Source organism: Quercus suber, unplaced genomic scaffold (assembly GCF_002906115.3).
Source record: "Quercus suber isolate HL8 unplaced genomic scaffold, Cork oak 2.0 scaffold_83, whole genome shotgun sequence".
Classification (NCBI taxonomy): domain Eukaryota; kingdom Viridiplantae; phylum Streptophyta; class Magnoliopsida; order Fagales; family Fagaceae; genus Quercus; species Quercus suber.
In genome coordinates, this window is record NW_027069548.1 from 1,096,709 (window position 1) to 1,116,367 (window position 19,659).

Consider the following 19,659-nt stretch of genomic DNA (forward strand, 5'->3'; position numbering starts at 1 on the left):
AATATTCTCAGTTGTAGGGTGGGTAGCCTGCCCATGAAATATTTGGGCATGCCTTTGGGCACCCCGTACAAGACTGCATCCATTTGGAAGCCTCTCTTCTGGTTTGTGATTGTTGATAATATATTCTTTGTTACTTTTTGCTTTTTTTTACTCTTTGTTCACTCTCGTGAACCCTGTGTATTTTTCCTGCTATTCCATCTTCAATAATATTTTTTCTTACCTATCCCAAAAAAGATAATATATTATTTGTTACCCTGATTATTTGATTATTTTTTCGCAAGTCCCAAGACTTACCTCCTACATTTGGAGCTGCTTAATTTCATGCTGATTGCAATGTCGACTCAGCTTCTTTGTGGGCCATCTCCAGGACCAAAAGATGTGAACCCATTCATTGACGCAGCAATGGTTCAGGTTGCAAGATTAAACTTTGGCTTTATGAGTTCACTTCAAATCTTCAGATCTTTTAAATTTGTTTTTAGTGTCTTAGATTGCCACTGCAATTTTCAGGAAACCTCTTTGGTTAGTTTGGTTGTGCGGAAACTGCTGCTCAATTACATCACACGACCTGGTGTCCCCTTAGGAAGTGCATCTTATTCCATATTTTCTGAAGGAAGTCAACCTAGTGTTCTGCAAAGAGTTGGTTCTGCAGCTGGTATGTCAGCTTGTATTCTGTCTATTTTGCTCCTATGTGCTTTTACTGGGTGTGTTATTGGTAATAGACGAAATTGCAGTATCTTATGCTTTGCCATCCATCAATTGTCCTAATGATTTACATCTTATGCTTCTTTAGAATGTTATTAAGCTCTTTTCAGAAGTGCAAGATAGCTTTTTGACAATGCTCAACTTACATAATTTACTGAAGCTTCTGTGGATGTTGTATTCTTTTTCCCTGCAGCAAATATTGTCTTGTTGCCATTCAGTTATTTGGTCAGTTCAAGTGGTGGAGGCTCAAGAAGTCCACTGTCAGACTGCAGTCTCCTTGTGCTTCTTGTTCTCATTCATTTTCATAAATGTGTTGTGAACAATGAGTCCATGACAGATAGAAGTATTGATAATGCTACTTCTGATTCTCTTCTGAAAGAAAATACATATTTTTCTGACAACCCTTACTGCAAGGCCTTGCAAAATGCAACAGATTTTGAATGTAAGATGCTACCTCTCATTATTAATATTTTTTGAATGCCAAGGTTGGCGTTGGTAAATCAGTGCCCTGCTTGCAGTTGACCGTATAGATGTTGAGGGGAATGCACATAGTGGTCCGCTTGTGAGGTTACCTTTTGCTGCTCTGTTCGATACTCTTGGCATGTGAGTATGAATTTTTTGTTTTGTATCAGTATTTAAAGTTTACACTTTTACTTAAGTTATTTGATCATGTGAGGGCACATTGATTCTACTCTCTAGGATTTATTTTTGGGTTGAAATTGGATGCAAGCTTTGCTATATAAGTTTCACTTGTTTCTATATGTTAAGATTTAGATGATATAGCATGCAGTATGATAAAAAGGGCATATTCTTACATTTGAATGTAGTGTACTGTGATGCACCTATCATTTAGGCTGATCAGCTGAGTATATTTGACTAAATTAGATCAATTTCCTTTGTTTTCTTTATTAGTACCGATTACTAAATGAATTTTTAATTATATTTTACCCTGTGCAATATGTCTGCCAATCTATTTGATTTGTCTTTTATGCTTAGCAATTAGCAATGTAATTAAGCATTCTTCTTTGTTTTAGTAATCATNTGTACTCCTACAAGAAAAAATTATGCCATACTTAAAAAAAACCAATCCATATATTGGAAACGGAGTTGAGTATTGGACAGTTCAAATCAGCTTATTCGAATTTATGTCAAGATCGATGCTGATCCAAAATAAGCTAATGTTTTCTAGATTTGGTTAAGTAATGCTTCAGTGAACTTGGGTCTGTTCTCAAGCTGTATCAGCTTGCCAGTCAGTCCAATCTAAAATGAAAATTTGTGAACATCCAAGACTCCTGCCATCACTAATCCAGAAACATTATTACAAGTTACTAGAAAGGTTACTTTATCAGCCAGTTTCACTTATCAATTATGCCTACCTTAATTGTGCACAAGCCTAAGAGAACCAAACCTAACTTTGCCCTAGCTTTGTTCTTAAGCAATCTAGGCTCAAGCTCATAAAATAAGCTTGCCCTTGGCTCCTTAAATGGGTGAAACACACTTCTGAAGAGCTGAGTCTGAGCTGTTAACAAGCACCCTGGGCTGTTTTAATCACCCCAAATATTTTTAAGTGACATAAGGAAAATCCCCAATTTTTCTGCATGTAGTTGTGTTGGATTTAGGGTTTTGATGTAAAAAGAGGAAGCTCTTGACTTAGGGTTATAACTTATAAGAAAGAAGGAAAAGAGACATTTATAGTGTTCAAGGTTGTATGAACAGTATCCCAAGAAAGAGAAAAAGAAAATAGAAAGGGACTAGACCTTTATAACCAAATCAATTTTACTTTAATTGGATTCCACACATGGGCCCCCATAAAATAAATCTCAAATAGACAAATTTGCAAAATAATAACAAATTCATATTCCATGACTGCATCATAAAGACATTGCAGAAACACCTATAGGATCTCAACATCTATTCTAAATCCAACAATGATGTTTTACATAATTGAAAATTTTACGAAGTTAAAAATGGGGACAGCTAAAAAGAACCAAACCTTTCAGATTTATTGAGACACCACCTTCAATACACTTAAGCAAATTATCCACTTCTCCTTCCCTAGCAAAGGCATGAATGGCATCCATTTTCCTGGAAATAAAACAAGAAACATTTATCTCAGCCAAAAGAAAGAAAGAAATGCCCTTGACACTGTTATCAATAATTTATTCTTCCAACAAATGGTGTCTCTAGGTGAAAGAAACTGTTATCAAGGAATAATTAATATAATTTATGAAAAATAAATAAATGCTTTGTAATGCTAAGAGGAAGTATAGTATGGCAGAAAACAGGCCCATCCATAGACATCTTTTTTTTTGATAAGTAATAAGACTTTTATTCAACAAGAAGAACGCAAACAGCCATTACAGGCGTTCATGATGGTGAACACAAAAAACAGCAAACAAAAACAACTAAAAACAGAATAAGAGAAGCAACTTAAGAGGCACTACTAAGGGTAGAAAAGAACTCCAAAGTAGAAGAACAGTTTGAAAAACCCCAACACTTAGCCCATTCAAAAAGAGTATTTCGGCTGATCGCTTGTAACTGATCAAGCGTTCTCTCCAAACTCTCAAAAGAGCGCCGGTTTCTTTCCAACCAAACAACCCACATCAAACAACCAGGAACCATATTCCATACATCGGAAGCATATTTTCCCAACCAATTACTCCAACAAGACACCAAACTCACCACAAAACCTGGCATAACCCATTGAATCCCAAAAGCTTGTAACATTTGCACCCACAAAGCATAAGCTACCGGACAATGAATGAGAAGATGGTCCACAGATTCCGCTGAACAGCAGCACATACAGCACCTATTCACCAAAGGGAGGCCCCGGATATTATCCAAGGTAAGGATCCGGCCATGTGCTGCAGTCCACAAGAAGAAAGCCACCCTCTTAGGCACCTTGACTTTCCAAATCCCCTTCCAAGGGAAGTAGGCAGTATCTGTACCCCTGATCTTATGATAAAAGGACCGAGTATCAAACTTACCATTCCTATTAAGACACCAATGAGGTCTATCCCACCCAAAACCTCGTGGGATCCGAGATGAATGAGTTCTAGGAAGGAGAAGGCAGCCTCAAATTCCCTCTCATGAAAATTCCTATAAAATCTCACATTCCAACATCTACTACTCCCATCCTCTTGATGCTCCAACAAATCAGAAATATAGGCTTCCTTGTCACTAGAACACGCAAATAACTGAGGATAGGCATTTTAAGAGTGAAATCCCCAACCCACCTATCATGCCAAAAACGAATACGGGAACCATCACCCACCACAAAAACTAAGTGTTTGGAGAACCTCGCCCAACCGACATTAATACCACGCCAAAGGCCGCACCCGTGTGCCCTTCTACAATCTTTAGTATTCCACCCCCTTGATCCTCGCCATATTTGGTGGCAATAACCCTCCGCCAAAGACTAGTTCCTTCTTGGCCAAACCTCCATAACCATTTCCCTAGTAGAGCTTGGTTAAAGTGACCTAACTTCCTAACCTCCAAACCACCCATCTCAGAGTTCACACCTTCTCCCAAGCCACCAAAGAATGTTTAAAACACTCCTCCGAAGATCCCCACAAGAATTTCCTCTGAATACCTCCAATCTGTCAGCCACAGCTACAAGGATGGTAAATAAGGATAGATAGTATGTGGGAAGACTAGAGAGGGTACTCTTCAAGAGAGTAATCCTACCAACCTTAGACAAATATAGACGTTTCCAACCAGCCAGCTTCTTCTCCATCTTCTCCAAAATGGGGCTAACATGTACCTCACATCCACTGAGCTGATAAAGCTAAGCATACTATGCATAACCAGATTCTCAATGTTTTCATCTGCATATAAAAAACACTAATGTGAGGCTGATAACGCTTTTTACTGAGAGCTAAAAACACAGCCATCAAAAAAGCAGCTAAACTACATAGATAAGGCTCAAACCAAAACACTAAAGAACATAAATGATAAAACAAAGCCTATCCAGAAGACATGTGCCAATCACCAAAAAAGCTAGGAAAGCACCAACCCAAATGACAGGATATGTTCAAGTAAACCAAGATCTATCATGTAGTAAGGTCGTCACAGTCCAAAATTTCCTTCAAACATTCATTAGACTTGAGGTCCATTTTTGCTTCTTTGTCAAGGGCTGAAAATTATAGCCATCAAACCCAGAGGAAAGGAATAGAAAAGCAGCTTTTTTTTTTCAACAATTTGCCACTCCGGCTCGCTAAAAATCCCCCAATGACATTTCAAAACCTCAAAAAAGAAAAACAAATGAGATTCAAAAAGAAAACACTATGATGTAACACGGCCAACTATTCTTCTTGGGAAGGCTATTCTTTAGGCCACAGCACACTGAAATTGAGAACGAAAAGTTCTATCTCTCTCTCTCATTAATAGTGCCACCAAAATGGATAAGGATATATAATTATATATGTCACACCCCAACTCTACATAGGCATGATATTGTCCACTTTGTTCACAATGACCTCACGGTTTTGTTTCCCCCTTGTGACACCAAGCCTCAAGGGAGAAACAAAGCTGAAGTCTTTGTGACCAAAGCGGACAATATTATGCCAATGAAGAGTTGGGGTGACTATGGTATCAGAGCGGACACCTTCGAGACGGAATGGTGGATAGGTCCCACACAGAGACGTTTTGCCTTTTAAGGGGGTAGATCGTGGGGACCCAAAAGGCCAAAAGACCTCTTAAGTGGGGTGAGGTGAGGGAAAGCCAAATCTTGACCACATTGCCTAGGAAGGGGGAGGTCCTAAGCCTTATATGGAGGGGCCTTGAACTCTAATTGGCACGAGGCCTTCTCCCTAAACAAAACTGTGAGGTCTTTGTGAACAAAGTGTACAATATCATCATGCCAGTGAAGAGTTGGGAATTGGCAATATATATTAATATACAAACAACTTAACTACCAACCAACTAGGATCAAAAGAACAATACTCCCCCTCGCTGAATTCTCATAAGCCAATTCTTATAAGGGAGGAGGTACCAGTTGAGCTCAAGGTCACTGTTAACGCTAGCAATTACATACTAACTAATAAATAAAGGATAAGAGCGAATTACAAAACAATTACCTAGGACAAAATCCTTTGGTATAGGTTCGTTTTCATCTAGAGACAAATACAATTCCTCAAGGTTGTCGTCTTTCGCATTTTCGATCAAGTATTTTAAGAAAACCGAGGAGATGTAGACAGCATTCACAGCCTTGTCATATGCATCATTGGAAGCATCAGAAGTCGATACACACTCTTGTAAACACCAGGAGAGGTGGATCAAAATCTTTGCAAGATGCCTTGTGCATGAATTGTTTTGTGCTGCACAGATTACCAAAAAACACACACATACGCACAAATCAAAATAGCACATAAATCAGTGAATTCCGTTAATTCATAGATCCACAACACACAAATACACAATGTAATGTATAGCTAACACATTAGGCGTGAAATTCTTAGGTAACAGGGAGAGTAAAGAACAGTTGAGGAATATGTAAACGCTATGAAAGCAAAATTGAAGAGAAGAAAGGAGACAGACCGAAGAGTTGGCAAGCGTGGTTAACACGGTGAGAGGGCCAGTGAAGATTGAGAGGGAGCTGGAGGAGTTTATTCCAGAAATCGGAGGAGATAGGGAAGGATTTCTCGGCGACGAAGGTTCCGATGAGGTACTCCGCCGTGTCTGGCGGACGCTCTCTGCTATCGCTGCCGCGAGGCGTTGACGGCACGGCCCCCATTCAAAGACAGTCACTGTAACCAAAATCAATTCCTTTGAATTTTCAACTCCGCTCGCACTCTGTTCCAGTCTCTGATCTCCGACTCGGAAGGCGTTTATGGCATTATTTACAGAGAGTTTGGATCGGTTGGCTTGGACAGAGAGTGAAAATGAAATTCTATATGCTGTATATGAAAGAGGGAGAGAGTTTTTTTTTTTTTTTTTTTTTAGGCTTGGTAGAGAGTGTCTTTTTTTTTTTTCTTTTTTTTTCTTTTTTTTTTTAAGATTTGAGGAGAGCACCAGTTTGATGGAGAGAGATGGGCGGAGAAAGAGAAATAATTTTTTTTTTAGAAATGAAAAAGAATAAGAAGAAAGAAAGAATAGCAAAAGAAAAAGAAGAAGAAGATGCTGAAAAAGAAAAAACGCAGAGGAAGAAAGGAGAATAAGGAAGAAGGAGAAAAAGAAAAAGAAAGAGAGAGTGTTCAGGTGGAGTGTGTGTGGGGTAAAGTGGTGGGGCCGTGGGTAAGTGAAATAATATTAAAAAAAAATGTGAGAAAATATTATTTAAATAATAGAGGATATGTCATAGATAATCTGACGCGGGTGTTTTTTGCAAATTGATCGTGTAAAATAGAAAACTGAAAAAGTAGGTTTGTATCGTAAAATAGAAGGAAAATTTTGCATCCACTGGTGTGGATGCTTTGAGGTTGCAGTCAAGCTAAAGGCTGAGGCGGCATCTTTTGGGGTTGTTAAATACACAGTGGCTTATGCAAATAGCCATGCATTTAGGTATGTCCCACAAGTTGTTAGGGAGCAAACTAAAGAGAGGAAGTGTTGAATCAGTTGGAGAATAAGGGAATGATTAAGACAGGCAATATCTTTTTCGGGTTTGCAGGAGGAATTTTTATACAAATGAGAAATTTCTGAATCATTTTGAGCAAATTCATGAGCATGAGCTGGTTAAAAGGTTGAATCAGATAGAGTCGGCAAGGGGGAAGAGGAGGGTGAAGTTGGTGGCTGAGTAATCCATGAAGATGGAGAAGTATAAGAATGCTGCAAGGGATATCATGACTCCCAAGTTAGGGTATGGTTTGGCAGATGAGTTGAAGCAGCGGGGTTTTAGGTTGAAATTGTGTTGGACAAACCATAAGCGGCAAATTTTGATTGAAGAATCATATGGTGGATGTCATGGATAGGAGGAGAGTTGAATGTATGAAGCTTGTATCGGATGATTCATCATTGGATTTTGTGGATGTTTTGAAGGAGGCAAAGTTAAGGTGTTTGAAGACAGTTGTTGTGGGGGATATGAATGATGGGGCTTCGAAGAGGATTGCGGATGCAGGTTTTCATGGAGAGAAGTTTTGATGGGGAAGGCTAGGAAGGAGGCAGAATTGTTGGGAAATGGAAGGACCGTGATGTTTTGAAGAGAATGGAGTGGACATAAAACCCTGAGGTGGAGAAAAAGGTTTATGATTTTGATGATGAAATTGTTAAGGAGACCGAGGATGGGGATTTTGAAGGTATTGTTAGTGGGGTAGTAGTTGATTCTTCACAATCATTGAAGAGAATGGAATTTTGACGTACAATCCTAAGTTGAGGAATAATGTATGTGATTTTGAGGACGAGACCTATGAGGAGACTGAGGATGGGGATTTTGAAGGTATTGTTAATGGGGGAAATGATTTCATGCAAAAGGAAGGCAAGAGTGCTTTGGTCGAATTAGGATTCTAATGCCCAATGTCGTTTCTTCACAATCTTGTGAGTGACTGATTGATGTTTTGTATCTTAGAGTTTGTTGTGGTAAAATTATCTCCTGTCAATCATTTATCAGATCCAATATTAAATGGACGAGTTTGATTCTCTCAGGAAAAATGAATCCCAGTCCTATGTGTGCAGATGAACCCTACCTCCAAGATCACCTTTGCTAATTGGAAATAGGCACTCCCTGAAGAAGAGGATGATTTTATGATTCCCACCATATATATTTTTCTAGCAATACATAATTGAAGTATTCCCTTCCTACCAGTGCAAGGCAACCTGACTTGTTGAAATTAACACTACAAAAAAAAGTGAAACATAGAAATCACCTGCCTGTACTTCAATTGCTGACAAACAACTTTTACGTGAGTTATTTTCCCCAATAAGGGATGTAAAAATCCTATGCTTCTAATATAGGATCACTCTATACAAATCACCTTCTCAAAATTGAACTGAAGGAAAGGAAGCACAAGGGAGTTAAACCCCACAGTGTGTTTCCTTCCACCCTACTAAACAAAAAACCAAATAAAATTATACCACCTTGTTTATCCTATTCCTCAAATCTCTTTGAATTGCTTAAAAGATTTAGAGTTCATCATGCGAATCATCATCTTCTCCTCCATCTGATTCACTGCCAGGGGCTCCACCAGACCGCTGATAGACGGCAGTTATAATTGGATTGCAAACAGCCTCTACCTCTTTCAGCTTCTCCTCATAATCCTCTTTCTCAGCACTCTGATTGTCATCCAACCACTCAAGTGCCTCTTTAACTGCTGCGTCAATCTTCTCCTTCTCATCAGACTCTAACTTGTCCGCGAGTTTGTCCTTGTCATTGATCTGGTTCTTCATGTTGTAGATATAGGTTTCCAAGCTGTTTCGGGCATCAATCTTCTCCTTGACCTTCTTGTCTTCCTCGGCAAACTCCTCGGCCTCCTGCACCATCCGATCAATCTCCTCTTGACTCAGCCGACCCTTGTCATTGGTGATTGTGATCTTCTCTGATTTCCCTGAGGCCTTATCTTCAGCTTTCACGTTTAAAATACCATTGGCATCAACCTCAAATGTGACTTCAATCTGAGGTGTTCCTCTGCTCAAAGAAACAAGCCAATTCTAGTAAGTTAAAGCACACAAACTTTGATAGAATGGAAGCAGATTTAAAAGGGGCATGGGAAAACAACCTTGGAGCTGGAGCAATTCCAGTCAAATCAAAATTCCCAAGCAGTCTGCAGTCTTTTGTGAGACTCCTTTCTCCTTCAAAAACCTGTTGGAGAGAACCAACTTGGCATCAGAACAGATGCAAAAGGAATTAATCAAACTTACACATAAAAGCCAGTTTGCACACTGACTTTCAAGATTAGTATGGAGATATGATTTCTTCCCGTTCATTATGCTAACTAAACAGTAAACACTAATGCAAAAATATTATGTACCTGGATAGTGACAGTTGTCTGCTGATCCTGGTAAGTTGTGAAGACTTGGGATTTCTTGCTTGGAATAACAGTGTTCCTAGGAATCAATTTTGTCATCACTCCACCAACAGTTTCGATACCAAGGGTAAGTGGGGCCACATCCAAGAGAAGGATATCTGAATACAATTTAACAGATAATAGAAGTCAGTGGACCAGCCATATTCCTAAAATATTCATGACTCGTAATTGCAAGGGAAAAGTACCTTTGGTTTCATCACCACCCTCTCCACTCAAAATGCCTCCTTGTACAGCAGCACCATAAGCAACAGCCTCATCTGGGTTCACACCCTTGTTGGGCTCTTTACCATCAAAAAAGTCCTTAAGAAGTTGCTGAACCTTTGGAATCCTGGTGCTTCCACCAACAAGTACAATTTCATCAATCTGGCGCTTCTCCAATCCAGCATCATCCATGGCCTTCTTAACAGGTCCCATGGTCTTTCTGAATAAATCGTTGTTCAACTCTTCAAATCGAGCTCTGGTAAGTGGTTCAGAGAAATCCACACCATCAAAGAGGGATTCAATCTCCACACGAACCTGGTGCTGGCTGCTCAAGGCTCTTTTGGCACGCTCAGCTTCTCTCCTCAGCTTCCCAAGAGCTCTATTGTCCTTGCTGATATCCTTGCTGTGCTTCTTCTTAATCAGTTTGATGAAATAATCCATAACTCTGTGATCAAAGTCCTCACCTATAAGAGAAATGAATGTGTGTTAAACTTCTTATCCTTTCCCAAATTAAATTGTTCTCTACCCAGATCACAGAATCCACCATTCTTCTAATAGAGAGCAAAAGGCACAAGTAACATAACATTAAGCATGCAGGGAAGTTACCTCCCAAATGAGTGTCTCCATTTGTGGCAAGAACCTCAAAAACACCGTTGTCAATTGTCAAAATACTAACATCAAATGTTCCACCTCCAAGGTCAAAGACAAGGATGTTCTTCTCACCACCCTTCTTGTCCAAACCATAGGCAATGGCTGCCGCAGTTGGTTCATTTATAATTCTTGCAACGTTCAGTCCAGCAATAACACCAGCATCCTTGGTAGCCTGCCTTTGAGCATCATTGAAGTAAGCTGTAGGGTTCATGAACTGAGTATATTAGTCAATCATATATTAATCATAGTTTGCTTCCTAGATCAACTTGGAATTTAAATCCAAAACAAGAAATTTCACTTTACCAGGAACTGTCACAACAGCATCCTTAATTTTCTTCCCAAGGAATGCCTCAGCTGTCTCCTTCATCTTTGTTAGAACCATAGCACTTATCTCCTCAGGACTAAAAACTTTAGTCTCCCCATCCTTGATCTTTACTTGTATGTAGGGTTTTCCATCCTTGTTCACAATCTTGTATGGAACAAGTTTCATGTCCTTCTGTACCTCCTTGTCATCAAACCTGCAAAAGGCACAATATAAACCCTTGAGGAACACTATTCTCACACACATTTTATCTACAAGAGAGATAGACAGAGTGAAAGACACATTACTTTCTTCCAACAAGTCTTTTGACATCGAAGATGGTCCTCTCGGCATTGACAGGCCCCTGATTCTTAGCTGCCTCGCCGATCAATCTCTCACTATCAGTGAATGCAACCCATGAAGGGGTGATTCGGTTACCTTGGTCATTCGCTATGATTTCAACATGTCCATTCTTATAAACACCAACACAAGAGTAAGTTGTGCCAAGGTCTATCCCAATCACTGTTCCTAACTTGTTTGCCTCCTCTTTCGCAATAGAAAATGCGAATAAACTCCCTGTTAACAAAAAAATAAGAATTAATTACATCTCATTCCCCTGTCTTTTTAGAAAATTAATTAGATGATTCAACTAAAGTATAAATCTAGTAACACAATTTTTTTCACAACAACTAACTGATCAATACATTATAAAGAGCGAAATTACTCAAATCAAAACTTACCACCTTAGCAAGTCGAGAAAAATGTGAAATTTTTTAGTGCCCCTAACATGGCTTTTCAACTAAAGGGTGCAGAGTAAGGCACCAAATCATCACACTCAATCAAATCAAATCATAATCAATTAATTAAAGCATCCCCAGCCATGAAAACAAGATAGATGCTATCCTAAACTAAGTAGCATTTTAGCTCAACCACTCAAAACTCTCGATCTATAATATTTAATCATCTCAAAACACATAAAACGAAAAAAAGACCCAGTTTCAATTTCTAAGTGCATTCAAACAAATCACAATAAACATATGATTAATATAACAACAGTTGATCTTCTTCTCTACAACATATAAAGTATCACAAGTTTCAAACCAATACAAACATTTCCAATAGTAAACATATATACCAATAGTGTTAGTCTTCTTCTCTATCAAAATTTATGCTTTCATAACAAAAGACTCAAAATTTAATAGTAATATAACAATAGTTAGTCTTCTTCTCCATCAAAATTTAAGCTTTTGGTTTTGGTTCTCAATAAAACATCATGAAAAATAAGACCCAAAAAACGATTTTTTTTTTTCTTTCTTTCTCAGTTGCCCAAAAAACAAGCTCTCAAACAAAGTACAAGAGGAAGTGAAAAAACACAAAGACTTACCAAACAAAACGATGCCCAGAAAGATCAGAGAAGCGCGTAGTCTAAACGCACTGTCCATCACGTAAAAGCTCCAACCTCCTTTAAATTTTTCTTGTAGAACTACTTGAAAATTTGTATGTGACTATGTTGTTGTGTTCGTGAGTTCGAAGTTTATTTATATGGGACCTTCCGTAACTGTCGGGGCGGGTGTGAGTTTGTGTATTTCAGAGAAAGCGTCATTGGTGATGACGTGGACCAATGAAGTTTAAGATTCGTGTTGTCAAGCCAATGAGATTCAGTATTTTGTGTTGGGATGATCTAGGCCATTCATTTTCCCACGTCTTTGAGGTCTTCCTGGTCTTTGGTCAAAAACAATCCAACAATGACAAATAGAGTGACATTCACGGTTAGACTCACGTTATTATAAAATTATAATATAACAAAAGTTTTGCTACAAAATTTGGGTGTAATGTAAAATTACAACCTTACTCGATAAAATAAATATTATTATATATTTTAAAAATTTAATCGTTAAATTATATTTTCTTTACACTTTTAAAAATCTAATTGTTTTACCAAACAAAACGATGCCCAGAAAGATTAGAGAAGTGTTTAGACTACACTATCTAAATCTACCACTAGATTACATTTTCTTCTTATGTTCTCTATACTTGCAAAAATTTTAAAATCAGTAGCTATATTATTAATAAATTATTTAAATTTCAAGTTTTTATAATTTAAAATTATGCATAAAATATAATCTTATATATTATATAGTAAATAATATTCGATTAGCACAAAATTTAACACGTGTATTAAGAGCGTAAAAAATATACAATCCAATGGTTAGATTTTCGAAATATGCAATAATGTTGATGATATTAAGTAAGGCTGTAACCTGAAGTTACAACAAATTATGTAGCTAAACTTTATCCATTATAATAATAAAAATTTATCTTATTTTATGGAGAAATGTTAACGGATGACCTAAGGGCATTTGTTAATGAACCGTTTTAGAAAAAGTTTTATGGGAAAAGAAAAAAAAAATTAATGTTTTTGACAAATTTTTCTATTTTCCTTAAAATTTGTGTTAAAACTTTCTTAAAATAGTTTGTTAACAATTGCCCTAAGGGTCCTAGTTAACGTGACCCTATATTATATATAAACAGATTTTTTTCAAAGCAAATATATATATATATATATATGTTATATTGCAAAAAGGCTATCATATATAAGATTAAAAAAAAAAAAGTTATAGTAGATGAACAAAACAATTTAAGTGGAATATAATTTTCTCCTTTGCTGTGTGGATTATTTGGATAAACAAGAACCAATCTGTCTTCAACAATCAGACATAGAATCCTCATACGGCTAAAGATATCATGAGCAAATCTGTAGAATATTTCTTTTACGCCTATCCCAAGAAAGGAAAGCCTCATACGGTGGTAAAACAAGTCCATTGGAATAAACCTGAACAGGGGTGGAAGAAGTTAAATACCAATAGTTCATCCTTGGGAAACTCAGGTCTAGCTGGTAGAGGTGGTGTTATCCAAGACTGGACTAGTAGATGGATTGTGGGATTTTCCAGAAAGATTGGCATAGCAATGAGTTTAATGGCTGAGTTGTGGGCTATTCGGGATGGATAGATGCTTTGCGTTGATCAGAATTTGGTTATGGTGGAGATTGAGGTGAATGTGAAGTCTGTTGTGGATATGTTATAGGACTCCCAATACACTAGTAATTCGCTGTCATCTATCATTGAGGACTGCAGGCATTTGATATCCATAATCCCTCAAATCAGGATAAAGCATTGTTATCGAGAACCCAACAAATGTGCGAACTACCTGGTGAGGAAGGGAATGGATCAAGACTAGAGTTTTATCGTGTTGGATAATCCTCCTGAGGATATGATTGCTATTGTTGAAATTGACCTTACTGGGGTTGGTGTGGGCAAGCATTGTCCTGAGCTGTGTTTAGTTTCTTAGTGTACGTTTAAATACCGCTTATTTTGCTGAAAATAATAAAAAATTATTTTTTGGTTACTATTCACTTTTAAAATTACTGTTCACATGCCTATTTGCACTATTCATGTCCCATGAACAATGCAATAGGCGCTAGTTTCAAAAAATAAAAACCCTGAAACGCCAGTCGCACAAAACAAACGGACCCTATAGTATAATGTTAGTAATATGTCTATGGATTAATTAAAATTTTTATGTAAATAAAATAAAATGTTTTACTGAATATTTTTTATACCATTAGTAAAATATTTTGGGTTAATACGACACAAAAAGTACAATTTTTTTCCTCTTAAAGCTATTGGGTTATGGAGTTCAAAATTAAGTGCCTTTTCCTATAGAAATTTGGGTTAACAATTCGCATAAATGATCTAACATCACGTATCTTTTGTTTTGATTTGCTTTGTTTTCTTTCACCCTGATGATGCACAAAATCCCATACTAAATCATTGACTCCACATATGTCTTTACATAGGTTTCTTACCCATTTTTTAATAGATTTGATATAATTTGAATTTATACCTTATTCTTTGGGGGAAAGAGATAGGTCATGATAGATTGACAATTAACGTAAAATTTAATCATTTTATTATGAATAATAGTTTTATAGACATGATGTTAGAGCATCATCTCCTACTAGTGACACATTGTGGTCGAGTTTGGATTGCACTAAAAAATGAAAGTTTGAGCATTTGGCTTTTTTTTGGGTCCCGTGCACTGTTTACAGGACCCGCAAGTTCAGAAAAACGCAAATATTAAGTTTAAACTAGGTCTCACGGCACTATTCACACATTTAAAAATTATTTTGCTACAATATTTTCAATTTTCAATTTTTAGTAATAAGCGGTATCCAAACAAACCCTGCATCGTATTATGAAAAGTATATATAATGATCCCAATTAATCTGTTTAGTAACTGTAGACCATTACAAAATATTGAGACTACATTGTAGTCTACTAAATAGCAAATAAGGTTTAATTTAAAGATTGGTGTTCATCATCACGCTAAACACTTGGGTCATATTTAAAGGGACAATCGGAGGTGGAAGTATCCCAAAGCGTTACGAAAAATGATATGTTTATAACATTTTCACAACATTTTCTCAATAAATTCTATATGGCAAGCTGTTACAGATTGTTATTGGTGAGGTAAAAAAGTAATTTCAGTGATAGGTTCAAATTAAAACGAATAACAACTAACCACCTATGATTTGTTATAAAAATATTGTGGACGTAACACTTTTTAAATGCTATAGATTATTACCATGGATGATCTATTCCCCTTCCCAATTGTGGGATTATTCCAAAAATATGATGAGATGGTGCCACGTTGACCATTTCTCCTCATAAAACTAAAATGAAACATCGTCATTTCTCTCCATCATTAATAGCAGGAGGTCACAACTCACAACCAGTTCAGCTACTCTCTCTCTCTCTCTCTTGGTAAAAAACATAGTTAGGAAAGATGAGGTTACTAAATTGGTACACACAGTTATGTATTTTAGGCAACCCCTCAATAATAACTGTCAATAACCGTTTTTCCCACCACCAATGTGGTTCCTTCAAACCAAACCAACAAAATAATATACCCACCACCAACTTCTCCTATGCATGCCCATATCTCACCCTTTGTTCTCTCTCTGTCTCTAATGGCCAATGCGGTGGTTTACGCCCTCATAGCCACCGCATTCTTCATCATCATGGTATTATCTCCCTCCAGACAACACGGTCGTGATCATCGTGGCCTAAATCGCCGCCTAGGCTACGAATTCCGGATCACAAATTTCGACCCTCTAGTCAGCAAGTTGGAAAGACTGGCTGAAAATAGGCGACAAGAAGACCCCATTAATAGTAGTAGTAGTACTTCCTTCAATTTTGAAAACAGTTCCTTTGTGGATGAGGTTGACGATGCATATGAATATTTTAGTGAAGGAAAATTAAATACAACCTTAAGGTTGTACATTTTGTTCCCTTTGATAGACAAAGCACCAACTGATGGGGTGGTTAGTTTCAAGGAGCTAGAGGCTTGGTTTGAACATCAAGCACATCAGAGATTGAATTATACAACACAGAAAGAGATGGCATCGCGCGACAAGGACGTGGATGGGGCCATAGCTTTCAATGAGTATCTACCTCAGTTTTTCAAAGAAGATATAGGTATTTATATTTTTTTTTTTTTGTTTAAAGCAGAAACTTTATCTTTTTGAGGTGTGGTCTCAAGCTGATTGTGCAAATAATACAAAAATTGCTCCATTTGTCTTCCTAGACATAACCAATTGTGAAATAAAAATTTGGAATTTTTGGGATTAGAATATGATCAATTACTGTTTGGAATAAAAGATTAAGTTGTTAAGAAATGTAAGAATTTACTTTATTGTAACAAAATGGTTGTTGTAATATTAGCTAGAAACTTCTTTTGTTTTTCTTGTTTTCTTGGTAACCTATATAAGCAAACAGATATTGTATTGGATAGAATTTGATATAAAAAATGTAAAACAGAGAAAAATGGAATGGGGCATGGTGAAGCTGGATGGTGGAAGGAGCAATTTGATAATGCCGACATTGATCAAAGTGGATCTCTTAGCTTTGATGAGTTCAAAGAGTAAAATTTCGAACTTCCTTTGCTCTCCATTTCATCTTATTCATGTGCTTAAGATAAACAAATGATTTGTGCATGCTGGGGAATTTGATGAATAAAAGCCTTATTTCCATGCAGTTTTTTGCACCCAGAAGACAGTGGGAATGAGAAAATTCAGAAATGGCTTTTGAGAGAAAAGATAAAGTAAGTAATCCACATGTCTAATATTTTCTTCCTTTTGCATTTACATTGTAATAATGTACAATTGATATATGATATGAATGATGATAGTTTAGTTTCCCCTAATCTTGTTAGTCCAAAACCTCTTGTATGCTTAGTGCCTGGACACAATGATTTTCTTTATAGGCGGATGGACAATGATTGTGATGGGAAACTCAATTTTGAAGAATTCCTCGACCATGCTTATGATATTTATAAGAATTATGCTGATTTTGAATCTCACGGGGCTGATGTACCCACAGCAGAAGAGAAGTTTGCAGAGCTTGATGTGAACAAGGACAAGTATGCATCCTTTGGACTTAAGAACAACTTTTTTCTTTCAAATTATGCACGATAATTTTCCCGTTGAATAATGTTAAGTTCTTTTGCAAACTATAGGATTATATCTTTATGTTCAATGTTGTTGGTGGATGGTTTAAACTAGCTGTTGTTGTTTAGGTTATTTACTAATCTCATATTGACAAAAAAATATCAGATTGTTGGTAGTGGAAGAATTGAAACCAATACTAGGTTATCTTCACCCAGGAGAACTGACTTATGCAAAATATTATACTAGTTATCTGATTCATGAGGTCAGTTGCTATTCTATAATGTTAAGTCTTTGCATTACTTGTTGGTTTCTAAATGTAAGGACATTGAACTTTCTAACTTTGTGCCTTTTATTTCATTCAGGCTGATGACAACAAAGATGGGAACTTATCGCTTGATGAGATGCTCAATCATGAGCATATTTTCTACGACACAGTCTTTGATGAAAGCAAAGAAGATTACGATAACGATTTCCATGATGAACTCTAAACTGTGATCCTCAGAACATTTTTTAACATACCAGTACAGAAGAAAATGAAAAATGAAACAAAATTTTCCTTCTCTCTTAGAAAGGACTTAGTTTTCTATTTATGAAGAAGCCCTTAGCTCTTCAAACATGCCCAAATTTCCTTTATAATGATTGAGTAGATCTAACCTAGTATAGAATGCAATTGAAGTTCAGTCCATGTGTAAAGATGCAGCAATGGATGTCCAAATTAACTTGAGTTGCAATTTTTTTTTTTTTTAAATTTCTTTTTCCTAAAATGTCACAAATAGAGGAAATATCCAACCTCGTTTGATTGAAATCTAATGCAATGAATATTGGGTATGTGCTTAATGTGACCAAAAGTATGTTGTCTGGTATGGGTTTTTTTTTTTTTTTTTTAGTAGTATTGTGGTAAAAGTATATAGTCATCACTTTGTGGATTCAAGTGGTTTCTACAAAAGCTACTACCATGGTACTATTAGAAATATATGGTTAAATGATTAAATTTACCATATTTCAATAGTTTAAATTTTGGAGACAATCAGTAATTTAACAGGTAGAGTAGTAATTAAGCATATCACAAAATGAAATATTTTTCCTCAAAAGACAGTTTGAGTAGGCTTAGTATTTTACTCCATTATCAACATCCTTAATATTGGTTCATTGCTTCAAGTAATATCTCCCAGATTCCTTGGGTTTTGATTCACTACTGCATTAGACAAGTTACACCAGTTACTTTTATCTTTCCAAATATATGAACAAAATAACTTGCAAAACAACACTGTTAGAACTGTTACTTAGAATTGCTTTAGTCATTTTGTCTATAGAATAATCTTTTCAAACATTATTTTTTCCTGAAGAAGATTGACTTATGTACACAGTATGTCTCTTTCGAGAAGGCTTTCAGCTGTAGTGTTAATTATTAAATAAGGAACTAGTTGGCTTAGATTAGTGAACAACCATTGTCATGGTCCATGGATCCATTCCATCCACTTCAGATAGATTTGTTTTATTAGCAAAGCTTTATTATTTTATGTTACATTGGAAATAACACTCATACAGAAATACAAGAAATAGAGTACAATCTTTGTGGTGTCCCATATTTGGTTCGAATTTTGCCTCTCTTCTCTTATTATCTACCTATCTATAAATAATAAAGAACAATACTTTTTAACAATAAAATTTAATTAATCAAGTAATTAAATTTTATAATGACAGATTTGTAAGTGACTATTATAATTTTAGGCCATTATCACCAAATTTTGCATTCCTTAAGTTCGCTATTAACTTTCAAGATTTAAAAAGAAGAATGATGCTATATTCATCTCATATCAAAGTCCCATTGCTTATCAACATTTACAAAGGTAGTTCTCATGTTATCTAGGATTAAGGTTTTGGGTTCCTCTTTCTATATCTTCCATTCAAAAAAAAAAAAAAAAAAAGGTTTTGGGTTCCTCTATTTTTATTATTATTTTTTTTTTTAAGTTCCTTGGTTTTAAAATGAATTCACATTGCTGTCAAGCTTAGATTTAAGGCTTGAAAAGTTTGAGTGGTAAAGATAATTGAGAATTTGAACACGTTTGTGATTTGTCAAGAACCCTTTGTAGTTCATTAGCATTGTTTAATCTTCCTTATGAGTAGAACAAAGTTTGAAACCCCCTCCATCACTTCTTGTAACATTTATTTTTTTATTTTTTTTAAAAAACGAAAGAATTTAAACTAGTAACTTTAAATATTTCATTATTAAGTATTATCTCAAAAAAGAAATATTTCACTATTAAGTGGGTTTTTTTTTCCCCCGGATAAACACTTTATTGATCAACCCAACGACACAAAAAGGAGAGGCCTAGATT

At 36.2% G+C, this 19,659-nt stretch overlaps 4 protein-coding genes and 1 pseudogene across 5 annotated transcripts; 3 read left to right on the forward strand and 2 right to left on the reverse strand.

Moving 5' to 3' along the window:
- The first annotated feature begins 246 nt into the window (after positions 1-246).
- On the forward strand, positions 247-1,333 carry LOC136067720 (uncharacterized). Its single transcript, XM_065773940.1, has 4 exons — positions 247-411; positions 508-652; positions 896-1,144; positions 1,221-1,333. Exons 1-4 carry the CDS (start codon positions 322-324, stop codon positions 1,307-1,309), a joined length of 573 nt encoding a protein of 190 aa, XP_065630012.1. The 5' UTR covers positions 247-321; the 3' UTR covers positions 1,310-1,333.
- A 2,025-nt stretch (positions 1,334-3,358) lies between these two features.
- LOC136061506 (uncharacterized) lies at positions 3,359-6,638 on the reverse strand. The gene is made up of 5 exons (XM_065773960.1): positions 6,241-6,638; positions 5,781-6,020; positions 4,394-4,529; positions 3,690-3,882; positions 3,359-3,511 (listed from the first exon to the last, which is right to left on the reverse strand). Exons 1-5 carry the CDS (start codon positions 6,434-6,436, stop codon positions 3,359-3,361), a joined length of 918 nt encoding a protein of 305 aa, XP_065630032.1. The 5' UTR covers positions 6,437-6,638.
- LOC112034591 (uncharacterized) lies at positions 6,533-8,107 on the forward strand (annotated as a pseudogene).
- Positions 8,108-8,484: 377 nt separating this feature from the next.
- Positions 8,485-12,343, reverse strand: LOC112034582 (luminal-binding protein 5). Its single transcript, XM_024067397.2, has 8 exons — positions 12,197-12,343; positions 11,121-11,388; positions 10,815-11,029; positions 10,467-10,709; positions 9,845-10,324; positions 9,603-9,757; positions 9,351-9,433; positions 8,485-9,259 (listed from the first exon to the last, which is right to left on the reverse strand). The coding sequence occupies exons 1-8, from the start codon at positions 12,252-12,254 to the stop codon at positions 8,758-8,760; spliced, it is 2,004 nt and encodes a 667-aa protein (XP_023923165.1). The 5' UTR covers positions 12,255-12,343; the 3' UTR covers positions 8,485-8,757.
- Positions 12,344-15,747: 3,404 nt separating this feature from the next.
- LOC112034577 (uncharacterized) lies at positions 15,748-18,142 on the forward strand. Of its 2 annotated transcripts, XM_024067391.2 has the most exons (6): positions 15,748-16,349; positions 16,692-16,794; positions 16,909-16,974; positions 17,137-17,292; positions 17,486-17,582; positions 17,683-18,139. In XM_024067391.2, exons 1-6 carry the CDS (start codon positions 15,800-15,802, stop codon positions 17,806-17,808), a joined length of 1,098 nt encoding a protein of 365 aa, XP_023923159.2. In that variant the 5' UTR covers positions 15,748-15,799; the 3' UTR covers positions 17,809-18,139. The 2 variants fall into 2 exon arrangements, with proteins under 2 accessions (XP_023923159.2, XP_065630039.1); XM_065773967.1 differs by lacking the exon at positions 17,486-17,582 and having other exon boundaries at positions 17,683-18,142.
- The last annotated feature ends 1,517 nt before the right edge of the window (positions 18,143-19,659 follow it).